The sequence below is a fragment of the Lissotriton vulgaris genome, chromosome 2_1 (assembly GCF_964263255.1).
Source record: "Lissotriton vulgaris chromosome 2_1, aLisVul1.2, whole genome shotgun sequence".
NCBI classification, from domain to species: Eukaryota; Metazoa; Chordata; class Amphibia; order Caudata; family Salamandridae; genus Lissotriton; species Lissotriton vulgaris.
In genome coordinates, this window is record NC_141687.1 from 800390852 (window position 1) to 800415217 (window position 24366).

Consider the following 24366-nt stretch of genomic DNA (forward strand, 5'->3'; position numbering starts at 1 on the left):
TTTACCAACCGGCGACCTTGCGATTATTTTATATGTCTCAGGAGAATGTAAACATTATTGCCCAAAATTATGTTAGATACATTTAACACGCGGGAACAAATGATTTACAAATCGAAGGTAAACCTGAAAAAAAGAGTGCTATGCCCTTGTCGAAATACTTAACCAGTCAATATATTAATTTTAAAAAGTAGCATTTCTCAGTAAACAATATATGAAATAAAAAGTAGTAGTTCAACGTTTTTACAAATTAAAAGGTATGCTTATTGATATCCAATAAAGGAGGGTTTTATATCCAATAAAGGAGGGTTTTATTAGATTAGTTGGTGTGTGTGTATGTATGTATGTGTATATATATATATATATATACATATATATATATATATATATATATATACATATATATATATATATATATATATATATATATATATATATATATATATATATATATATATATATATGCGCTCCTATAGCGGCAAATTACTTGAGGGCTTCAACTGAGGACCTCGTTATGTGAAGACTGAATTGGCACTGCAGGGAGCATTATGGAAATATTTCGGTTTGATTTAATGAGGCTGTTCACTAGAAGAATATCAACTTAAAAAAGAAAAGTCTACCCAGGGCGTCCGAGGTACCAAAATGAAAATTGGCAATTCAGATGACAAGAGCGCGGCTTTCTTCTGTGAAATCACGCCAGGAAACAGATAGAACATTAAATAACATATATTCTGTGCACAAGAACAATGTTTTATGTACCTAGTCTCTTATCTGTCTCTTCTAATGACTTCCCTTAGCGGGTTGTTAGTATTTGACAGCAGGTCTCTGCGCGGGGAACTTTTTACCAATTCCACATTCAAAGGAGGTCCATCAGAGAACATGATTGGCAATTTTCGTCATAATCTTCACATTATTAGCATCAAAACTGACATGGCTATAACACTGTTTTTTTGATTTGCCTTTCTTTAGGTTCAGGGAAGTCCCTCCAGTAGCAATGCATTAAACAGATCCGAGTCCCTCCAGTAACAAGGGGTTGGTAGCAGATCTCAGTTACCGAGTGACGGCTTTCAGAGGCAAAACCGGCAGACTTCTCTGTAAAATAGTCTCAGATTAACGTATACATATTCAAGTATTTCCAGATAGACTTTTGCGCAAACCAATGCCATGGAAGTAACATCTTTCAACAATAGCCGCCGATACACTCTAATATCATAGTGCCTAAGAGCCCCGAAGTAGTGAAATTGTCGCTATATTCTGCAAGTAAGTAGTCGTCACAATATTTTTGGGGTGGTAGATATGGACCACGTGATTCGTTTAACAGTCAGTTGCACATAACTACAATGTATAACCCTGGTGGAAATGCCAGTGGTCAGTGGGACCGGTTTATAAGTAATTGAATGTATTGATCCCTGACTCATAAAATGTATTTTTTGTTCCTCGGGGTATCATAGCCAGTTCGTGTGTAGATGTTATACCCAATTCGTGTGTAGATGTTCAAACCCCTTACTGACAAATTGTATTGCAGTTCTCTTCTTGAAACCCGACGACTGGAATGTCCACCAAGAAACAGTTTCCATAAACACACTCGAAACAAGAGTGAAGCAACTCGATATGTCTGATATCCTGTATGGTGTATACGAGATGGACAAGTTTACCAATTCGAAAATCATGTTTATGTCTCATACAGCAATTTGGCACTCTAATCCTACATGAACTCTTTTTTTTCTTCCAGTTTGGTGCTGGAAGAAAAAAAATCCTGCCATAAAAACGAAAAAGGTACATTTTCGATGTGTGACTCTGCTACACACCTCAAGCATTATTTCTGACAAACGCATTACAGTGTGGCACCTGAATACTGGCAATTCTGGGAGTGGCTGGTGTGGATATAGGGATGTCATGAATGCCTGACAGTTTGAGCGCTCCAATTCGGCTTGTCAATAGCACAGCTCCTGAAAAGCCTGCGGCTCTGACCCCTGGAGAGCCACTTCCGGTTGGGAGTTCATTCTTTGTGCCCACTGGCACTAGGAGTCATTAGTCTGGGGTGCTAAGATACCAAGCTCAGTAGGCTCTGTACTTTGCAGAACAACTTCCGGCGAAAGCTGAATGCCAAGTGCCATTGCTGTTCAGTGAAACCTCTTCAGGGCTGTTTCCTTTACTTTGGAGTGCCACTTTTGGTAAAAGTTGCCACCTGTGCCATTGGTGTGGAGTGGCACCACTTCATGTCCCCTGCAGAGCTGTCCAGGGCCACTTCCTGGCCTCTCTGCAGAGCCACTTCCGGTAAAGTTATCTGCGGCATGTGTCTCTCTGCAGAGCGCTCCGGGGCACCGCACGGGGGCCCTCTGCAGAACCGCTTCCGGTGCAAGTCCTTCTAGCCTCGGGCGCCGCGCGGGGGCTTCTTCCTGGTCAGCTACCTGGTGAGCGGCGCCTCGTCTCGCTGGTCCGGGCCGGAGACGGAAGTCTTGCTCAGCACGGCCGCGGAGTAGGGCAGGAAGCCGCTCTCTGAGCGCGGCGGGGCCGCAGTGCAGCCGTACTCGGCCCCGCGGGCGCCCAGCGCGCTCTGGCTGCTGTGGCAGCTCAGGCAGGAGCAGGGCGAGGAGCTGGGCGGCGCCGAGGCTGCGGCCACCGCGGCGGCGGCTGCGGCGGCCGAGGCCGCGCCGCTCAGGCCCGAGGCCGGGGACTGGTAGAGGCCGGGGTGCCGGAAGCCGCAGAGCAGCTCGGGCCGGGAGTAGGGGTGCGAGAGGGCGCGGAAGGTGTCCAGGGGCCGCATGGAAGCGGCGAAGGGCGAGGCGGCCGCCCCGGAGGCGGCAGCGGCGGCGGCCGCCGCGGTCACGCCCACGTGCGGGTAGTAGTGCAGGGGCACGTGCGAGTGGAAGGGGTAGGGGAGGCTGCCGGTGGCCGCCGCGTGGGTCATCATGTAGGTGTAGAAGCTGGGGTCGGCCGGGTGGGGCCAGGACATGGCCAGGCGCTGCCGCTTGTCCTTCATGCGCCGGTTCTGGAACCAGACCTGCGGGGAGGAGAGAGAGAGAGGGTTAGAATCGGCCGCACCTACCCAGGGCAAGGCCTGGCCACACTGCTGGAGAAATGAACATCTGGCTACAGGACATTTATTCAGAGACGTATATAACACATCGCGGGTCGTGTACTCTCCTGCACACGATGCATGGAGAAAGAAACAACTACTGCAAACCATGGCCGTTGTTTAAATAAAAACAAATAAGAAACAAACGATCTTACAATCGTTTTGCCTTTCTTAGCCAAAGTGTGCTACTTTCCATACAAATCTCTTCTCAATATAACACCCCCGAAATGCACTTTAATGCAGCCTAACAAAGAACCGCTTCGTCTTTTCAGGAACACTAAAACTGTGCGCACAGAAAGAAGTATAATATCACCTAGAGACTCAGAAATTAGACCAGTCTTTTCCTCTGCATTATTCAATAACCATTATTATTTCAAGTATTTTGTATTAAACTGAATGCAGTCAATTATAATTATTACTTTGTGTATCTTGTAACACTGTCCCTACAGTAAGACACGGCTATGCATTCTCAAAGCAGTATATGAAAAGGATGCATCTGATCCCACAAAGTAAGGTATCTCCATATAATAAGATTAGTTCACGTTAAAATATAAAGTCAACATATCCGCCTTTAGCAGAAATAATCAGCTATTGAAGGTAGATTCGCAACATCACATATTGGTCACTATTTTGGCCGTGGTTGTATATTTAAGCATGTTGTTCAAACTCGTCTGCCGTTTAGGATCAAAATAAAACTAAATAATGCAACCATGCACTGTAATCAAACATTGCTTCATATTACTGAAATAATACTGTATATTAAAATATAATAATTGGGCACTAACTGTTTATTCCGGAAAAAAATCACACCGACTTGTACATGCTTGTCGAACAGGCACTGCCAGTCTCTGTGAGGATGTTCCACAACTGTTTTGTATATTGCAGTTTCGCTGGGAGAACAATTATACAAGTGCACAAGTCTATTTGAATGTATACTTTTCGTACAGTAGAGCAGTTCATTATGCGCCACATCGAAATTCACGTCTTCGTTAACAACTGTCATCGGACGATTTTTGGTAACAATGTATCTTCTACCCCAAACCACAATTATCCTTAAAAAAAATGCTAGTTTATTTTTTTAGTCCCAGTGCGTTGATGTGGGTTTGAGATCACATTAACCACCATACTATGAGTATACAAAATGCAGTTTAATGGCTTGCTGTTAGCAAAGGTGAATATATTCGCATGTACACTCCGTACAATGTTCTTCTAGGAATAATGTTATCTGTGCAGTAGTATTTATGGCGTAGTTTAACCATTTTCTTAATATAACAAAACAAGTAAAAGCACAGCTAGAAGGATATCAAGTTAAATGACATAAGTCACTGTAACCAACATTACTTTTGACGTTTTCACCTGGCTAACTGGCAATAGTGGATGCCAAGGGCGTCTTACAATCATTCACGCCGATTTTGTTCCCCTGTGGGATATTTTATAACACAATTAACAATGTAGTTGTGAAAATCACCAGACTCACTGGGCTGCTCTGCACTTGTCCATGCGCCTTCACGTTTCTGAAATTATGTAGTTTAAGGGTTCTATCAACTAAGAGATCACTGGACTTGTTTCTAGGTGAAAAGTCCCCGACGCCCTGGCCAGGATTCTCAGTGGACCATTCAGCGCGCGTTATAATAGATCAAGTACCTTGATGGTGGTCTCCGGCAGGTTGAGGGCGGCGGCCAGCTCGCATCTCCGAGGCCGGGAGACATAGTTCTCCCGGTAGAACTCCTTCTCCAGGCGGGCGATCTGCTCCCGGGTGAAGGCCGTGCGATATCTCCGCACCTGGTCCGCTGCCGATCCGGAGCTGCCCACGTTACCGCTACTGAGGTGGGAAAGGCCGGACCCTCCCGAGGAGCCGGTGCTGCTGCCCTCCGAGTACACTGCAAAGAGAGGGTAAAACACGTGAGAAAAGACGCACACGGAAAGAAACACGGGTATCAGTTCATAGAAAAGTGCATGGAATATAAAGCCAAAATTAATCTGTCAGCCTAGGATGCACATTGCTTCACTTCACAGAATCTACATATTTTTGTAAGGACTTCAGCAACAAAGCGTTCCTAATAAACGAGCTGCTTCAGACCCAGGCTGCAGTGCCTCTGCAATGACCAATATTGTACCGAATACAGGCAAAAAGCAGATTCCGTGCCACAGCAACGCTGAACTGTACTCGGCGCCTGACCGTCAGCTGCTTGTGCAGTGAAAGAATTCTACATTCTTGTGGCCACATCAAGGCTCAATTGTCTTTGCAATGAAATGAGCAACATTTGCACCCACAGGATGTTCCCAATACTCCCTCGTTTAAAATGTGCCGACATTTTTTTTAAAGCAAAAACAAATCGCTGAAATTTGTAATGGGAACGATAATCGCCCCGAGTTCGTGGCACATTGTAACTGTATCTGATATTGGTTGTTCCAAAAATGAATTTTGTGGTATAATTTGTTTTTAATAAAATGTTATTTGGTAAGGCAAGAACTCTTTTAAAAAGCTGAGTTAATAGTGAAAAGAATTCGATAGCTTTAAATAATCCTTCTGTAGCTCCCCCTGGCAGTGTTTATTTCCTAAAGGCGTTTGCGCGTCCATTTTTGTGTAATCCTAATCCTAGAACAGCGCTTCGAAGTGTTTAGCACTTGGATCCGGAACGCAGATCGAGTTACCTTTGTTGTTCTCCTTGAGCTGGCCTCCGTGCAGGCTGCCCGGGGAGCGCAGGGAGGAGCAGCCCACCTCCACGTCGCTGCTCATGTCCGAGTCCTGCCCCACCTCGGAGTAGTGGCTGTGCTTCTTGCGGGGGTCCGCGGAGCCCATGTCCGAGCCGGCGGGGCTGCCTCCGTTCTGGTGCGAGAGCCCGAAGAGCGAGTCTATCTCGAACTTCCCTTTCCCCGGGAGGTCTCCCAGGGCGCCGTGCATGGAGGCGGAAGTGAGTCGGGGGCTGAGCCGGGATCCGTGGTGGGCATTTTCCAGGGCCTCTAGCACAGCGTTTCCAGTGGAGTCCGACAGCCCGGAGAGCCTCTTGACAGTGGTGGGACTCTGCAGCCCCCGCTCCATCAGGACCATCTCCTTTCTGATTCTCTCCATCATCTCGCCTTCAGTTGAAAAAAAAAAAAAGAAAGCCAGTGAAAGTTGCAGGGCTGGTCCCGCGCTAATGATGATCCGGAGCAGGAGCTGATTCGCATTCAGTCCGGAGAGGGGCTCTCAATAATGTGCTCTCCCTCTGAGCGAGGCGTGGGAGCAGTGGCTGCCAGGCGAGGGGGTGACTGGTCACAATGACCCATACATCCTTCCCGGCCCGAGTGTCATTCATCAAAAAGTGCGCTGCTCATTAAGGTGCGGGTGACGCCGCCGGAGGAATCATTTATTGTAACAGGTTTATAAGCAAATAAATAGCCGCCCCTGTCAGGGGATAACGGAGGTGCTTCCGAGCAGCCGGCCCCGTCCAGGTAGAGCAGCAGAGAGAAGGGAAGAGAGGCGAGTCCTGTCCTCCGCCCCATCACACGCCGCCCGCCCGAGCTGCACTGGGGGTTGGCCTCAGGGGGCTCAAATTGACAGTCTGATTAATAAAATGAGGCGTGCAACATTTCCCCCTTCATTTAGGGACATCATTATGCTCTGATTTTTGTTTTGTTGCCTTTTAGTTCCTAATGATGCAGGTTCTGTCTCATTTTTCTTGCACATATCTTGTTTTGTGAACACCACTTCCTGCATGTATTTCCAGCTTCAGAGACATTTTAGGGCATAACCCCGGAACACGCTGGCATTGCTGTGCACCAGGATGTGTCAGACACATGCTTTCTCTGCATCTGTTTCCTTTCTTCTGCTTCAGTCTTGGATTTTACTGTTTAAACGAACCCTCCAAATAGATAGTTCTTTTAGAGACGATTTTGTAACAGCAGTGTCTGGGCTCCTCAGTATACACACGTGTCTTGTGTTGTACGACGGTACTCTGCCTTTCTTCACATCAGACTTTTAAGCATATGAACATTGTTGGACATCGGGTTATTACAAGGCCCTTCTTGAAGGCGTGTGTGCAGATGTTGACCTTTACGTGAATATCGACACTTTTAGAGGTTAGGTTTGATGTGCATGAAAGCATGCAGGACCCTGTAATATTTCAAAACAAGGCATCGGTTTAGTATGGTGTAATCTAGTTACAGTTCTCAATGGCACGCTTAGATTTAGACTAGTTCACTATCTCACGCATATCAAAGTCGGGTGATACCTAAAATCTGCAAGGGCTTCCCGTGCTTCTTAGATTTGGTCATAACGGGGAATTTGTGTGGCAACTGTATAAGTGTAAACAGAAGGTCATTTCCGAGAAGAACAGACTCCTATGAATGTTATTGCCTTGTTAGACTCCCGAAATGCCTGTTATTACCATATCAGTGCAATTCCTTGGCTTAAAACCAATGTTATTGACAAGCTGGATTGCCAAGGCAGACTCCTTAAAGAGTCCGCCCTTGCCAAGTCAGACTCTTTAAGGTCAATGCCCTTGATCTGAATGTCATTGCCAACGCAGCGCTGCATAATGCGCGAGTAACTGCCAACATAGACTCTTAAATGAATAGAATCTCCAAAGTATTGCAGACTCCTCGAAATGAATGTCACTGCCAAGTCAGAATCCTTACAGTGATTGTCATTCCCTAAGTCAGACTCTTTAAAGTGAATATCATTCCAAGTCAGACTCCTTAAAGTGAATGTCATTCCAAGTCAGACTCCTTAAAGTGAATGTCATTCCAAGTGAGGCTCCTTACAGTGGATGTCATTCCAAGTCAGACTCCTTAAAGTGAAAGTCATTCCAAGTCAGACTCCTTAAAGTGAATGTCATTCCAAGTGAGGCTCCTTACAGTGGATGTCATTCCAAGTGAGGCTCCTTACAGTGGATGTCATTCCAAGTCAGACTTCTTAAAGTGAATGTCATTCCAAGTGAGGCTCCTTACAGTGGATGTCATTCCAAGTGAGGCTCCTTACAGTGGATGTCATTCCAAGTCAGACTCCTTAAAGTGAATGTCATTCCAAGTGAGGCTCCTTACAGTGGATGTCATTCCAAGTGAGGCTCCTTACAGTGAATGCCCTTGCCAAGTCAGACTCCTTAAGGTCAATTGCCTTGATCTGAATGTCATTGCCAACGCACGCGCTGCATAATACACGAGTAATTGCTAACATAGACTCTTTAATGAATAGAATCTCCAAAGTATTGCAGACTCCTCGAAATGAATGTCACTGCCAAGTCAGACTTATTACAGTGATTGCCATTCCAAGTTAGACTCCTTAAAGCGAATGTCATTCCTAGCCAGACTCCATACAGTGAATGTCATTCCAAGTCAGACTCCTTAAAGTGAAAGTTATTCCAAGTGAGGCTCCTTATAGTGAAAGTCATTCCAAGTCAGACTCCTTACAGTGAATGTCATTCCAAGTCAGACTCCTTACAGTGAATGTCATTCCAAATCAGACTCCTTAAAGTGAATGCCCGTGATATGAATGTCATTGCCAAGACACACGCCGTAAAATAAATGAGTAATTCCCGACGTAGACTCCTAAAAAGGAATAGAATTTCAAAAGTATTGCAGACTCCTCGAAATGAATGCCATTGCTAGGGCAGACACCTTAAAGCGAATGCCATTTCCAAGGCATTGCAGACTTTTTGAAATTAACGTCATTGCCATGGTAGACTCCTTCAAGTGAATGTCATTGCCAAGACACACGCAGTAAAATAAACGAGTCATTGCCGAGGTAGACCCCTGAAAACGAATAGAATGTCTATGGTATTGCAGACTGTTTGAAATGAATGCCATTGTCAAGGCAGGCTCATAAAAATATTTTGCCAGGCATTGCAGACTCCTTGACGTGAACGTCATTTCCACGGCATTGCAGACTCCTTTAAATATATAAAATTTCCAAGGCACACGTCGTCTAATAATGTATCATTGCCCATTCAGACTCCTAAAACGAATATAATTTCCAATGCATGGCAGACTCCTTGAAAGGAATGCCATTGCCTAGGCAGACTTCTTAAATTAATGTCATTGCCAAGGTGGTGCTAATTGCTTTAAATGAATGTGATTGGCAAAGCTAACCCCTTAACATTAATTGTATTGCCTAGGTGTACTCTTTAGACATAAGGCCCATGCCAAGGCAGGCTCCTTACTAAGGACTGTTATTACATTGGCAGACTCCTTAAGATGAATGTTATTGCCTAGGCAGAATCCAAAAATGAATATTATTGCAGGGCGTATTCCGTACAGTGAATGCCACTGCCCAAACACACTCGTTGATGCCATAGCAGACTCATTAAAATTAATGTAATGGCCATGTCCTTGCCAAGACAGCACGAAACCGTTACAAATAAAATATGGTCACAAGTCCGGTACCTTAAAATGGAGATCACCACCCAGGCAGGATTCTTAAAATAAATGTTATTTTCAGGACAGACTCCCTAAATAAGTGTCACCGGCAATACAGCGCCATCTCTGTCCTTTGTATCACGTGTGTCCCCGGTGTCATCTTAAGAATGTTTGGAGGGCTGGCCCAAACATATTTTGAGGTCCCCTTTCAGAACAACCTTGAATGTTTAGCCTATGTTCTGCCAATTGAAACCTGCACAAAGGAACAATAAAGAACTTTTAACAAAGGTGAGATCGAGTGATCGAAAGATCACTTTACCAGGGGGGCCTTGATAGGTGGGGGTCTTGGGCAATTGCCCACTTTGCCCAGGCCTTAAAACGTCTCTGTAGTGTCTACATTCACTTCCGGTTCCGTGACACACTGGCAACATACACACGCACTGCGCGTTCAATTACAATCTTCACACTAGTGTGGTATTTAGCTCTTACAGTGTCCTTATTTAATGGCAGCAAACGGCGAGCCATGCCGGGGGCCGCCAGCATAATACGGGGCAATGCGATGCCTGTGTCATTGCTCTCCGAGGACATGGGCCCCGTCACTTCATCTACTAGCAGTGTGTAAATATTTGTCACTATCCTTGCGCTCTCGCAATATAACACGTACTTCCTTCGGTAGCGGCGGCGAGGTGTCCGCGCTATGTGATCTTGTACCAATGTCAAATCTTAAGAAACTCAAAACGAGAAAAATCAAACATTTCACAAAACCTGCTGTCTCTAAATCCCACGATTTTACAGATTTAAAATAATCCGAGGTGCCTGTGAGGAGTGTGTCAGAGTTCAGCTTATAAATGCATTATAGGCCGACAGGACGAGCGAAGTACAAACATTTATTCAATATACAGCCAAGTAAGTGGTCTAAATTCAAGCTATTTTAAAGTGAGTGGGCAAATTCCTCACTGCCACTGAATATGTTCACCTAAATATCGAAGGTAATTGCGACTATATTTTAATTCATTTTTTGAAGAAAAAAAATGCGGTTATCTATTCTCAATAATGTTGCATTGAGCATTGAACCGGATTTTAGCCGATCCCGTGGTCTGCCTTGGCTAGTAGCCGGCATCAAGGAAATTTAGCTGCTGTCCTTTGGTGCCCCCGTCTGGTTTCTTCGGGAATTCAATATAGTCGGAATCTTTGAAAAGACGAAACTATTTTGCATCTCCATCTTTGAATAAAACAAAATCGACCGATAGTTTTCTTTTCAAAAATGGTATGATAAAAAATAACACAGTGGGACATGATGAATTCCTCCCATCATGTGCTTTGCCCTCATAAAGTCTAAATTCACGTCGTGTTTTTAAGGAAGCAGTTAGGAAAGGCCAGGAAATATATTCTTTATGTTTATTTATACAGCGCTGACGTAGATTTTAGCGGTTTGAAACATTGTATAAAATTGCGGTTGATTATTGGTACCCCCTATTAAATCTTCGAGAGCTTGGGCACTATGTTTTAATGGTGACACTATTTGAGGGGTAAACAATGTGTAGTCTGCCCACTTTTGAATACAATTCGACGGTAATGTGAAGCATACTAAGTCAAGTACCTTATGAGAAAAAAAATATTGTTCTTAGAGATTGTTACGATGTTGGACTCATTTCACACCCTTCCCTTTTTATTACCATTTGTAACAGTTCACGTTGAACAATGAATGCAACAACTATAAGTTTGTATAACTTTTTGGCCAATTTAATATTTGATCTACTTTGGGCGTTTACGATGCCACGTGCCGCCTTGTGAATGTCGGAATATATTATTTTTTATAATGATTTTTTAACACTTGTATATGGTTTTCATTTACCTTAAATACAATAAACAGCTCGCATGGCAACACGAAGTGTGCTAATGTATGTCTTGTCAAAATAAGGCTATGAGTTTTCTTATGTGCAGGCGGCTCGGTGAATTCCCCTTTGTTGCCGCTTATACTTGCCGAGCAGACCTAGTACAAGAAGTAGGAACATGCATGGATTCAAATGCAAAACAATCTCAAAAGAATCCAAGTTCAGTGTTTCCAGACAGCAAACTGGTGGGATAAACAAACACTAGGTAGCTTTTAGAAATCATTAACTTTTTGTTGACTCCCTGGCGAAGAGCTTAGCTCGAGAACTTGACTCCTCTGTTACTTGCACACCAAGCAACACAGATTTGACCTTGCGTTGAAGGAAGTCTCTGCTGTGTGGTGTTGACTTTGCAATGAGTCACTCTGAAGTTTTAGAAAGGGCGAATAAAGTTGAGAATTTAGTGGCACGACAAAGAACCCTTGCTATACATTTTATGAATGTCCAGTTCGCGTACAATCACGTTCAACATCCTTCGATTTTTTTGGCAGGAAGCCCTAAGCGCCAGAAAGGATGCAGTATATTGTGCTTCTTGAGTGGGCCTGCACACGGTCATTTGTAACATGCGTTAATGCTGATGCAGCCATCTAGCGGCAGACGTACTCCACTGCACCCCCGAACATGATGTCAAAACGTTCATTTCCCCCAACCTCTTTTTATCGTTAAATGTAGACAGCCCAGGTTATAATTAATGCTAGGCAAGCAGGGAAGATAAAAATTAATCGAGGCACTAGACAGGGGTGCCCTTTATCCCCTTTGCTTTTCACTTTTTTTATTGAGCCTCTAGTAATAAAATTAAGGAATAATGTAGCAATATCTCCCCCAATCGTTGGAATGTCAAAACTAAAATTATTCGCAGACGATATTATCTTATATATGGCCCCCGATAAAGAAAATATTCTTCATCTTATGAAAGATCTTAAGGAATACGAAAAGATTGGGGGTTATAAGATCAACGAGAAAAAAACAGAAGTTCTTGTTTTATGCTCAAATTCAGATTTTCTTCCGCTAGAACTCCAGCCCCAAGCAGAAAAACAGGATCCAATAAGATACCTAGGGATCTATGTAACCAGGGAGTATCAAGAACTTTTTCGTTTAAATTATGTAAAAACGAAGAACAAAATCAAGAGCTTACTTGAACAATGGGACCTGTTGCCTTTGTCTTTGATTGGCAGAGTGGCTTTGGTAAAGATGAACGTACTGCCCTTGCTTTTATTCTTGTTTAGCAATATCCCAATTAAAGTTAACATGGCCTTTTTTAATGAACTTGAATCCATGCTGAGGAGATTTATTTGGAATAAAAAGGCCTCAAGAGCCAAGCTTTCGGTGGTACAACTTTCAGTAAATCTAGGTGGACTCGCTCTGCCCCATTTTAAAACATATTATGAAGCAGCTTTTTTTGACATAGTGGCGGGATTATTAAGGAATAGACAGACAAGAGACAATTTTTTTTTGGATAAAATGCTTGAGGAATCAGGCTCTCAAATTTTTTTCTTTTTAAAAACTGCAAAGCTTCCTAAGAAAACCAGATATAAGACACTGATGGGATATGCATCAAGATTACGGCTCTTATTTAAAAAATATGGTTCAGATGGATCTATCTATTTGAAATTGATAGAATGTGCTAAGATGGGTCTTCAGATATCATTGAATCACCTGCTAGAATGGGAATCCGCTGGATTTGGGGAAATAAGGCACCTACTCAACCAAAATTCTGTAATTGGCTGGCAAACGGTAATAGATAGAGCACATCCTAGACGTATTAGGTTCTTCGAATATATACAACTGGTCAATTTTATAAAAAAAGAAATAGGAGGGCTAGATACAACACCTAATGTTTTGTTAACAACTCTATATGGGGAGAAACATACAGGTATTGGATTCTGGTATAAAAAGCTCTTCCCCTCTGGACCATCTCCAATAACTGCTTGTCACTTAGAAAAAATTAGCCTTATGACTCAGTGTGTTTTTACAGATAAAGACTGGGAAGTTATATGTCATTTAGGAAACAAAGCACTCCGTGCAGCTAATTTTAAACGTATGTCTTTTTTTTCTCGTTGGTTGTTATATTATACCCCTGAGGCTTTGCAGAAAATATTCCCTGCATACGAGAACAAATGTTTCACATGTAAAACTAGGGGTCAGGGTGGCTGGCAACATATTTTCTTCTCCTGTCCTAAGTTAGAATCCTTTTGGAAGGGGATCTTTATAGACATAGAGATGGCAATCGGGAAAATTCTACTACCAGAGGTAGAGATAGCCCTTTTCGGTATCGGTAAAGATAGGAACAGGTTTAACAAATCAGAAGAAGTGTTTATTTTTATCTCTATGGCGGTAGCACGATCTTTAATCTTACAAAATTGGAAATCTACGATAGCCCCATGCCAATTAAAATGGATTAATAAAATGAGAAGAACATGTAACTTTGAGAGAGCTTATGCAGGTAGAGTGGGAGCGATTGCTAGGTTTGAAAGGAACTGGAAATATTTTGAGATGCTTGAATCGATAAAAGGAAGTCAATAGTCTTATTTAAGTCAAATTTTTAGAATGTATTGCTTCTACATTTTAATGAATTTCAACTACATATTTAATTTGCTATATTATACCAGTCGTTTGTGTATTCCATCATAAGATATATTAATTTGTTAATGTTGTGCGATTTTACATTTGTACTTTAAAGAAATAGGATAATACTCCTCCTGATATATATTGTCGGTTCACCCACTTTAACGCTCTAATCTCTTTACATATGCCAACTTTACATGTTACTGCACTAGCACTTTAAAAAAAAAAAAAAAAAAAAAAAAAAAAAAGTGTACAATAATATTCTTGCTGTCTTAAATTAGCAGCTTCCATACTACAGTGCACTAGCACTTTATTAATCCGTATTGTAATCTTGATGTTTGTTCCATACCAATAGTTTTTATATTTTCAATCTGACTACGTTTTTGTTTTAGCTTTTTATGAAAGGAAAAACGTTTAGTCATACGTTATTTTTAGTTTGTGTAGTTTTGTCTCTTGTATATTGCCTGAAAATTTTTTCTAAATATGAAGTAATCAATGTACCAATGTTTATCCTACGGCTTGTTTAATAAAAAAAAATAAAAAAAAAAAAAAGTTAAATGTAGACTTAAGTTCAGTAACTTATTTTCTAACACCGAAGATCAAATTCTATGCTTCCAGTTCTATACTAGATGTGCACGAATCCGCATTTAACTGCAGTAACGTCAAAAAAGGAGTTTAAAGAAACGTAGAAAGCTAGTGGTAGTTTATGAGCCCATGAAGAAAATGAATTATTTATTAAGAACACCCACACGCTGCAGATCACATCCAGGAGTGAGTGACTAAGAGCCTAGGCATTTTGAGCATTACTCGAAAAACAGTAGAAAATGTACACATCACATTTAAAAGAACTAAGGAAAAGAAACATTCCAAACATGAAATTCAGACCGATAACTTACATGTTAAAGGTTACCACATACCTCCTCCCTTTGGGGGAAAAGTAAAGAAAACAATGGAGCAATAAAACAAGAGAAAGAAAACAGTGTTTAGTGCACAACAACGCCGCCAAACATTGTTGGCAGCTTAACATTACACAAACCCGTTCCTTTCCAAAATCTGATTATGCATTGACACCGACTTGTCAACAATTGCAGTATCTGCAAGGGAATTCCTCGAACTATTCGAAGAATTATAATTCTTACACAAAACTAAAATTATCACGCAGCAAAATCAGGACATATTTAATCAACAACACACTATATATTTTTGTTAACTTTAGCAAGTCTGGAGAAACTACACCATGAACCATTATTTAAAAGAGATAACGTTTTCCTTACGTTGACAACCTTACAAGTTTTAGAAAAAACATGGATTTCTCTTTGGCAACATGCCCAGGAAGTGGAGAAGTGTGGCTCACTGGTTAGAGCAGGCAGACCCTGAAGCAGAGGTCAGACTCGGGACCAGGGTTCGATTCCCGACGTGGCAGGGTGTTGAGCTCAAATGTCCTCGGACTCGATAATTCTCGCTTCGGTGCCTGACCTAGTCATGGGTTCACACTCTGCAACTCTGGGCATTAAGCTTGCTTAATCTCTACAACGGCCCCCCCGCGGCGGGATGCCTGGCTTTCACCTTGGGGATGCCCTGTAGGGGCTATCTCACAGGGAAAAACCAGGACGGGTTCCCAAGGCAAGCGCGGAGATACCCCTTCGGGGGTCGATTCTGGCGCTATATAAGAAACACAATAATAATAAGAAGTTTGATTTTCGCGCAATCTCCTACATGTAAGTAATCTGACTTGATTTACTCCAGACTCTTGCGTCGAGATTCACCTGACTTTTCTAGAGCATGAACACTGACACTTGCCTGAGAATAAATGTCCATCATAAATAGCTTGGATACATGTCCCGTAAGCCAGATGGGATTCAAACGCTGTCTTATTTTCCTTCCCTTTAACAGCACAAAGGGAAAAATAGAATTGGCTGAAGAGTGCAATTATAAGACCAAATTGAATCAGAAATATGCTTCCTGCTATAAATTTTGGACTTAATAGCTAGCTGTACTCTTTTTAGAAATTCATTTGAGTTCACCCACACGAAAAAGTAAACAGTAATGACTAAAGCAAATAATTTACCCTAAACAATGCTCTCATATGGACCTAGCAAATCTATGGCTAAGTCTTTCCAAGATTTTTCTGTAGAAGTTCTTTTAGCCTGCTGAGTTTTTAATGTTCACAAGACTTGATCTGAATTCTGACTTGAAAGACAACTTTTCACCAAGTTGACTATCTGCATCCATAAAAGGTCATCAAAATCAATCAATCATTTTTTTCTCCATTTTTTATTGAGGAGAAGTACATGAGCACAACAATAGAAAACAATAAAACTTCACATCAAGAAATTGCAAGGGCGGAGCTGATGATACAATACTAAAAAATGAATCAGAAGTTATTAACATAACAAAGTTCCGCTATACCATAAAATATACAATTTTACACATCCGAAATCTCATACATCATAGCGGTACATAAGATGGAAATATGTAAAGGTACAGAGAGACCGGGATAATCAGCCATCTGCTTCCATGTATGTACTGACCAAGCCCCAAATTTGCTGCCCTAGTATCCTTTTCCGCCTCCCTTTCAGAGCATACAGGCTGTATTCCGTGTTAAACGTAAACAGAAACCTCGTCCGCCATGCTTCAAATGAAGGAGCATCTCTTTGTAACCAACACGAGGCTATACATAACCTAAGTACAGCTGTAGCTACAAATACCAAATAAACAATATTATTGGAGGCCGAAACCGCACCATCCCCCATATCTATACCCAGTAGGATCTGCATAAGTGATAGCTGGAAAGGAATACCCAGAATCTCAGATAAGAACTGATTCACGTGCCCGCATAGATCCCTCCGTTCCACACAAGTAGCGAAAATATGCATCACATCCGCCTCTAGAACACCGCACCTGAAGCATTTCCCATCCGGATCACCGCCCCACTTTGAAATTTTGTCTGGCGTATTGTACGAATAGAATAAAGTCTTATAGTGTTGGGCTACCAAGTTGGCAGACATAAGCACTCATCTAGCTAAATCAATTGAATTCTTGAGCAAAATCCCTTGGCGTCCTAATCTATTCTCCCATTTACTAACATGTATTTCTAAATCGTTAGGCATGGCATCCAGCATTAAATTGTAAAGTACCCCTATCCGAGCTGCTTTCTTATTGGCTTCAATAAGAGGATTAGATTGTATGCTTCGGGCGAGCTTTCAACAGATAGTCGCGTATTTGCAGATATTTAAAAAAATGCGAAGTTGGAAGTTGATATTGTTCTTTAAGCTGACCAAATGATTTTAACCCGCCCGCTGTATACAAGTCACCCAGAGTGATTAAGCCTTTCAATCGCCAGCTAACCACTACACAATCCCAGAAGACACTGGGGAAAAAAATCGGGACAGTCAATGGAGTATACCTGGAGACCTTTTCAATTTTATATCATTTTTTGATAGCCTTCCACACTTTATAGGCGGCCGCAACCACCTTAAACCGTGTGCGTTTGTAATAATTCCAGTCCATATTAAGAAAAAGGCGATTTCTTACTTCAGTACCTAGCAACAAACTGTAAATTGAAGGTTGTGCGGCTGGGTCTAAAGGCCCTACCCCAGTAAGTAGGATATTCATGTGCTGGAGCATGCAAGCATAATAGTATAAAACGAAATCAGGTACAGCCCAACCTCCTATAGCCTTTGGTAAAACCATTATTTTTTTTGCAAGCCGCTCTTTTCCCCGCGACCACACAAATTTCATACAGATCGACTGCAGTTGTGTGAGACTTGGCTGAGGAATCTCTAATGGTACACACCGAAAAAGACAACATTTCAGGTAATACCATCATTTTTAAAATATTACATCTGCCAACCAATGTTAAATGCAGACATTCGGACTGGTCCAGTTGTTTACGGATCCCAATCAGCAACATCTGCCAATTAGATTGTACCATAGCAGAGGTAGAGGCTCTTACCTGTACCCCCAAGTACGTAACCTCTGTGAGAACCCTAGGGTCTGTAAAAGATCTAATATTTACGCAAAGAATCTGGGTCTTAGCAGAGTTTAATTTATACCCGGATACCAAGCCATATATGGCTGCAAGATATTCAATCTCCGGCATCGCCACAGCAGGCTTAGGAGAGACTACAGCCACATCAGCATACACAAGTACCCGATAATCTTGTCGGGGTATTATGACTGACGGGATCCGGGAGCTGCTCTCAATCATCTTTAAAAACGGATCGATGTAAAGGGCAAATAACAACGGGGAACACGGACAACCTTGCCTTGTCCCTCTTTGTATAAGTACCACTGCCGACTGTAACTCCATTGTGCAGATCCAAGCAATTGGTTGTTCGTATAGTGTCTGTATGGATTTTATATATTGTGGCCCAAACCCTCGGAATTTCATCACATCCCATAAGAAAGCCCACGAAACTTGGTCAAAGGCCTTCTCGGCATCCAAAAGTATAAGACTCAGAGCTTCTTCTATACCATTAGCATAGTCTATTAGAGCAATCACCCGGTTGACCTGATCAGTTGTTCCGCGCTTGGGGATAAACCCGTGCTGGCGCAAAGACACTAGCAAAGAAAACATTCTTCAAAACCTGGCCGCCAAAATTTTAGAATAGATCTTTCCATCTGTGTTTAATAATGAAATAGGTCGGTATGAGGCCGGTTGATCTGCAGGTTTTCCCTTTTTCCTAAACACCACTATACTAGCCTCATCCCATGATTTAGGATATACACCAGTCTGCACCAGCCTAAACATAGCTAACATATCATATTTCAAGACTTGAAAAAATAATTTGTAAATCTCTAATGGAAGCTCATCACGCCCTGCTGCCTTACCTGCAGGAAGTCCTTTAATTGCCTCTTCAAGCTCCAACATCGTTATCGGGGCCTCTAATTTTAATGCTGTATCCATATCCAGGTCATGTTTACAAAATTGTTCTAACAGTGTTGTAGCTTTATTAATATCATAATCTTCGCTAGCATATAATCTAACATAGAACTGCCTGAATACTTCAACTACTTCAGTCTCACTCTCTACCGATTTCCCAGCGGAGTCTTTAATACTGTTGATTCTTTGCGCGGCTTCCCTCGATCTCATTTTCTGGGCCAGGCACCTGCCACTTTCCTCCCCATACTCATAGAGCAGCTGTTGTTTGATAATATGTTTTAGCCGCCTCTTGGCTCCACTGGCAATTTACCTTTGCCTTGCACCGAGCCACTTCTGCTATCGAACCCTGGATGTCTCTGCCTAAGTGTATATCTTGCACCAGCCATTCTTCAGCCTCCCCTAGACCTTTATATAATTCCTGCAATTGTACTCATACTTGATTTTGCGCATGTAGCCCAAAGCTAAGAGCCTCCCCCCTGAAAGCGGCTTTAAACGCGTCCCACACGAACCCCATCTCTGTACTCTCCCTATTATGATAGAAAAACTCTGCAATCCAATTCATCTTATAATCCTGAAAATTTATATCCAGCAACAATTTACATTCAAAGGAGAATTCCTGAGGCTTGCTTGCGGAGCAAATACATATTAGAGAAAGGACAACAGGACCATGATCAGACGTGGCTCTCGGGTAAACCTGTATTTGTGCACCAGAAAGCATGTATTGTGGCTCAAAAAAGACTCTAACCGCACTAGCTTCTGATGAGGCGAAGAAAAAAAGGTATAGCCAGGATTGCTACCCCTGAGATAGGACCATGAATCAACCAGTCGGTGCGCAATGAGAAGTGCTTGTAATGACCTAAATACTTTTGGTTTTCTACCGGTATACACATAACTGTCATTGCGCAGCGAATCCGGTTGAAGATTTATATTCAGATCCCCACATATTATTAAAGGGGTAGGCCACATCGCTAGTTCAACATTAAGATAGTCTAGCACGACTGATTCTTCAAAATTAGAACCGTATATGGAACATATATATATATATATATATATTTTACATTTTTTATTTGCATCAATAAGGACAAACATATAAAAGAAAACAAAGAAAAATAAACAACAAAAGAAATAAAGACAATTTTACATACATACAGTCAAGAAAAATTAATACATTAAAGTAACTTCAGCAAGGCGGTACAGAAATCCTCAAGTAGTAAGAACAAATAGCGGAAAAAGGAAAAAAAAAGAAAACAAATATCATTACATTAACGGTCCCCAAATTCTTTCACCTTTCAATTTAGCTTGAAGATCCCTTGTTGCTGCTAAAGCATGTTCCATGTTATATATTTCCTTTACCAGATTCCACCACTCCATGACCGTCGGTGGGTTATGTTGAATCCAGACCCTAGCTATTATTAGTCTGGCGCATCAAATTAAAATGTTCAACAAATCACATCGAAAACTATTCCCCCCAGACATGCCCACAAGCACATCCACTGATGTCAATATAATTGGACATGCCAATTTAGTAGACACAACTTTAGTTTCACCATTCCAGAATTGAGTAAGTTGTGGACAAGTAAAAAATATGTGAGTAATATCAGCTGCTCTTAGATCACATTTTGGGCATTTCGTGCGTGCACTGATGTTATTAATATTTGCCCATTTAAGAATCCTGTCTGGCGTGTAATACAGTTGACATATAGTTTTAAATAACTGCAGCTTGAGACTAGAGGAATGAACAGAACGATTGAAGCTATTTAAAGAAGATGTAATTAAATTTGGGGTCACATCAATTTCCAGCTTACGACTACACTTCTCAGCCAGCTTTGCAGAGTCGTCGATTCTATAACCCATAAAGATTTTGTATCCAATACTAATCCATGCTTTATCAACTTCTCTATAGATACATTTCCATAAATCAGAGTTCAAAATATTAGTAAGTCCTAGTTTCCGCAGGAAATAATCCCTGATTTGGTAGTACTTAAACCGGGCCCCCTCTAAGATTATAACACACCTTCAACATTTTAAATGTGCGAAACCCCTTGTGGTCATATAGATCTCCCAATTTTTTAATACCGGATTCTGACAGTACTAAGCCAGCTGGATCATGAACGATTCCCGGTAAACCCGGTTTGAACCACAGGGGGGTTCTATGATGGAACAGAGAGACTTTACTTTTAACTAGAATGGAGCGCCAAATACTAACAGTGTTGCGTGCCGTCTTAAACTTCACACGTTTAAAATAATTGGGGCCGTTTAACCTGTAAAGGAACATATTTGCATCCTCACCTAACATAAATTTATGAAAATACAAACGTGTCAGGGATCAATAAACTTCGGAAACAATAATAAGATTTAATGTCTGGTAGACCCAATCCTCCTTGATTTAAAAGGGAGTTTGAGTAGTGTAATAGCCCGAAGAGCTTTCTTATACCCCCAAATAAAGCTACTGATGATACCGTCTAATCTATTGAAATAAGAGTTATTTACCCGTAGAGGGATAGAGCGGAAGAGATATAAATATTTGGGCAGTATCTTCATTTTGACCAGATTTATTCGGCCAATAATGCTCAAAGGTAGCTTTCCACTCTGTTTTCCAACTTTATCTCCATATATAGAAAATATTGCGCCTAGTGATGTGAGGCAGACTCACGAGTGGAGAACAATAAAGTTATACTGAAAAACTCGGAGTCCATCTTTGAATTTTATGTAACTATAGCTTTAGTCCGTTTTCTACCTCTAAGACTGATAGAGGAGCAGCAGTCCGTCTTTGACCTTTGGTTTTAGTTTTAAAGGTATCGAATTGGAGCACCGATTACATGTGATTTGACAGATTCGTTAGATGTCGGTAGGAATACAACACGATACAAGAGGACGGAACGGTATGTTTATGATGCGATTCAGCAAAATTAACCAGCTCGCGTTCCTTCTGGATCTAGTATTCATTAGACTCTATATTCCAGATATTCACACAAGGTTGACAGCGAGTGGAGTATACGATTTTAGCGTTGGCTTACAAAGTTATCTGGTAAGAGACTTTACTTGCGATACAAACACATTTGGTAACCAAACAGTTCAATGAGCAACATATTAAGTGTAGTATGCTTTTGGCAGGAAACGCTGATTCCGGTATCATATTGAACTACGGAAGGTAGGCTTGCATGGTTTCAGCAAGGTTAGCCGCATTGGGTCATTACTCATTATGCACGTTTAAAACCTACATAGAGGATAATAGCGCATGACATGGAAACGCTTTTTAAGAACTTTGGTTGACAATACAATAGTGAATATCGCTCTTTTGGGCACGACTTTTCGCAGTTACTTTTCCTTGTCCTAGATCACTTGGGCAGCTCTTGGTTTACTCCTTTATCTTCACTTTAGGAGAAAACATAGATTTCACATTCAGGTTCTCTTGCTTCTCTTTGTTTTAACGCATGTACATTTTTCTCACCTCAGGTTTTTCTAACTTCAGGTTTTCACTCTTCTACAGCAAAGCTCCCAGTATTAATTGCAGAAATACAATGTATAGAACCAACAAACACTAAGAATTTTGTTTTGTGTTGTAGATACGGACGAAAATTACATTGGAGTCTTCTTCACCAGAATTATGTTTTAAGTTGTAATTTGCTATCCCCTGAGGAAGGGTTCAGTTTGAACCCGAAATGCATTGGGAAGGATAACATTGTTCAAATGCTAAAGATATTGTTATCGGATCAAGTATTTTGATTGTTCCATCATTTTTTGTTTCATTGAACTTAACTTTATGTTTTGCATCAAAGAATGAATTTTGCAAAAAAAATAGGCGATAACATACTGCAAATATGGATAAAAATATGATGTAATATCATTTTGAGTACGTTTGATATTTTATGATGTAAGTGGAGATTAACTAATGAAAAGGTAATTAGGCCTGTTCGGGCCTGTGTAGCTGTGCGACACGTAGTCTTTGTTTTCCAAGGACTCATTGAATTAATTGTACTACTCAATGGGAGTAGGGTCCTCTCCTAACTATACGTGCACGCACGCAATAATTTCTTTACATTCACTTACATTCCATTATCATAGAAACTTATAAGCCGTTTACCAAGGAGTGCAAATCTATCTATTTCTTTACCAAAGGTAGCTTGTGCCATTTCTTAAATAAAGTAATAGTTTCTTTTAATCACGACTCCTAATTTAAGGCAGATACTAAAATAATATTCAAGGAGATTTTAACCCCCAAGTAAGTAGCTACTTCACATACCCCCATCACTGGGCTTGGTGGTTTGTAATTCATAATAATTTGGGTTTTACCAGTGTTAAGCTTGTATCCCGAGACCAAGCCGAATTTCCCTGCCTCTTTTATAAATCCCTTCATTGCTTCTGAAACATTAGTAGAATAAATCGCAACGTCATCCGCATAGACAGTTATTTTAAGGGAGTTTGAACCGTTTACAGAAGGAGAGATCTGATCTTGACTCTGTAATGCAATTAAAAATGGTTCCATTATAAGGGCGAATAGCAAAGGTGATAGGGGACACCCCTGTCTCGTTCCCCGTTTAATCGGAAAGATAGAAGAGCATTTTCCCATATAGCAAGCTTTACCACTGGGCTTATCATATAAGGATTGGATCCACCTCAAAAATTGACCATTTATACCAAAAGCCTACAATGTGGCCCAGAGAAAGCCCCACCCAACTCGGTCAAATGCTTTCACTGCATCTAATAGAATCATACCGAGTGTGGGTGGCTCAATCTGTGCCACATCGAAAGCCGTAATGGCCATATTAATATGTGCCGTAGTGTCCCTCTTAGGGATAAACCTGTGTTGCTGGGGTGATACGAGTTGTGGCATTAATGGTGCCAGCCTAGTTGCTAATATCTTTTCAAATATTTTAGCATCGCTATTTATAAGCGATATGGGTCTATAAACCCTCTTTCATAAGCTGGTTTGCCTTTTTTTTAGAAAAAAAATAATTTGAATGGAATTCCAAGACTTTGGCGCTTGCTCTCCATTCCCTATAGTCTTAATAACCTTACATAGTAGCGGTATCAATTCCTCTGTGCAGGTTTTAAATAATTCTACCGGGATTGAGTCTTCTCCTGTAGCCTTACCAGATGCCAAAGAGTTGATAGCGATTCTGATTTTAGCCGGTGCAATATCCCTTGCTAGTTGATCCAATTGTTCTGTCTCAATAGTCTTGACTCTATTTAGAGTTATATAGCTTATTATATCCTCTTCAGTAACTTCGTTTTCCGGTGTATATAAATCTTGGTAATAGTGGGAAAATTGCTGTAAAATTGATTTGGGGTCCTGGAATATTTGATTATTAGCCCCTTTAATTTCTTTAATAGCCATTTGAGCTCAATCTTCAGCCACTTTGTACGCCAAAATTTTGCCTATCCTTTCACCACCTTCATACTGGTTCAGTTTATATTTTTTTAATTTAATAATGCTTTTATCCCTAAATACATTTTTTAAAGCTGATTTTTGCTCAATTAATTTAAAGTTTAGTGCTTCCACACTAGCCGCCCCTGTGAACAAAGCTTCAGACAATAAGCCTTCAGTGCAAAGTATATCAGTAATCCTTTTCTCGTTTTGACACCTACGTTCCTTATTCTGTCCCCAGGTA

General features: G+C 41.3%; 1 protein-coding gene across 2 annotated transcripts; it reads right to left on the bottom strand.

Moving 5' to 3' along the window:
* Nucleotides 1–469: 469 nt before the first annotated feature.
* On the bottom strand, nucleotides 470–6180 carry EVX2 (even-skipped homeobox 2). Of its 2 annotated transcripts, none has more exons than XM_086958695.1 (3): nucleotides 5732–6180; nucleotides 4721–4956; nucleotides 470–3001 (listed from the first exon to the last, which is right to left on the bottom strand). In XM_086958695.1, the coding sequence occupies exons 1-3, from the start codon at nucleotides 6150–6152 to the stop codon at nucleotides 2405–2407; spliced, it is 1254 nt and encodes a 417-aa protein (XP_086814821.1). In that variant the 5' UTR covers nucleotides 6153–6180; the 3' UTR covers nucleotides 470–2404. The 2 variants fall into 2 exon arrangements, with proteins under 2 accessions (XP_086814821.1, XP_086814822.1); XM_086958696.1 differs by having other exon boundaries at nucleotides 4721–4945; nucleotides 5718–6158.
* Nucleotides 6181–24366: the final 18186 nt, after the last annotated feature.

Excerpts from the sequence above, each read along its gene's own strand:
- EVX2 (XM_086958696.1), bottom strand. The coding sequence starts at position 6,152 with ATGATGGAGAGAATCAGAAAGGAGATGGTCCTGATGGAGCGGGGGCTG. Across the intron at positions 4,946-5,717 it reads ACAAAGGTAACTCGATCTGC|GGCAGCAGCACCGGCTCCTC; the intron begins GTTCCGGATCCA and ends GTGTACTCGGAG. Across the intron at positions 3,002-4,720 it reads TGCCGGAGACCACCATCAAG|GTCTGGTTCCAGAACCGGCG; the intron begins GTACTTGATCTA and ends TCCTCCCCGCAG.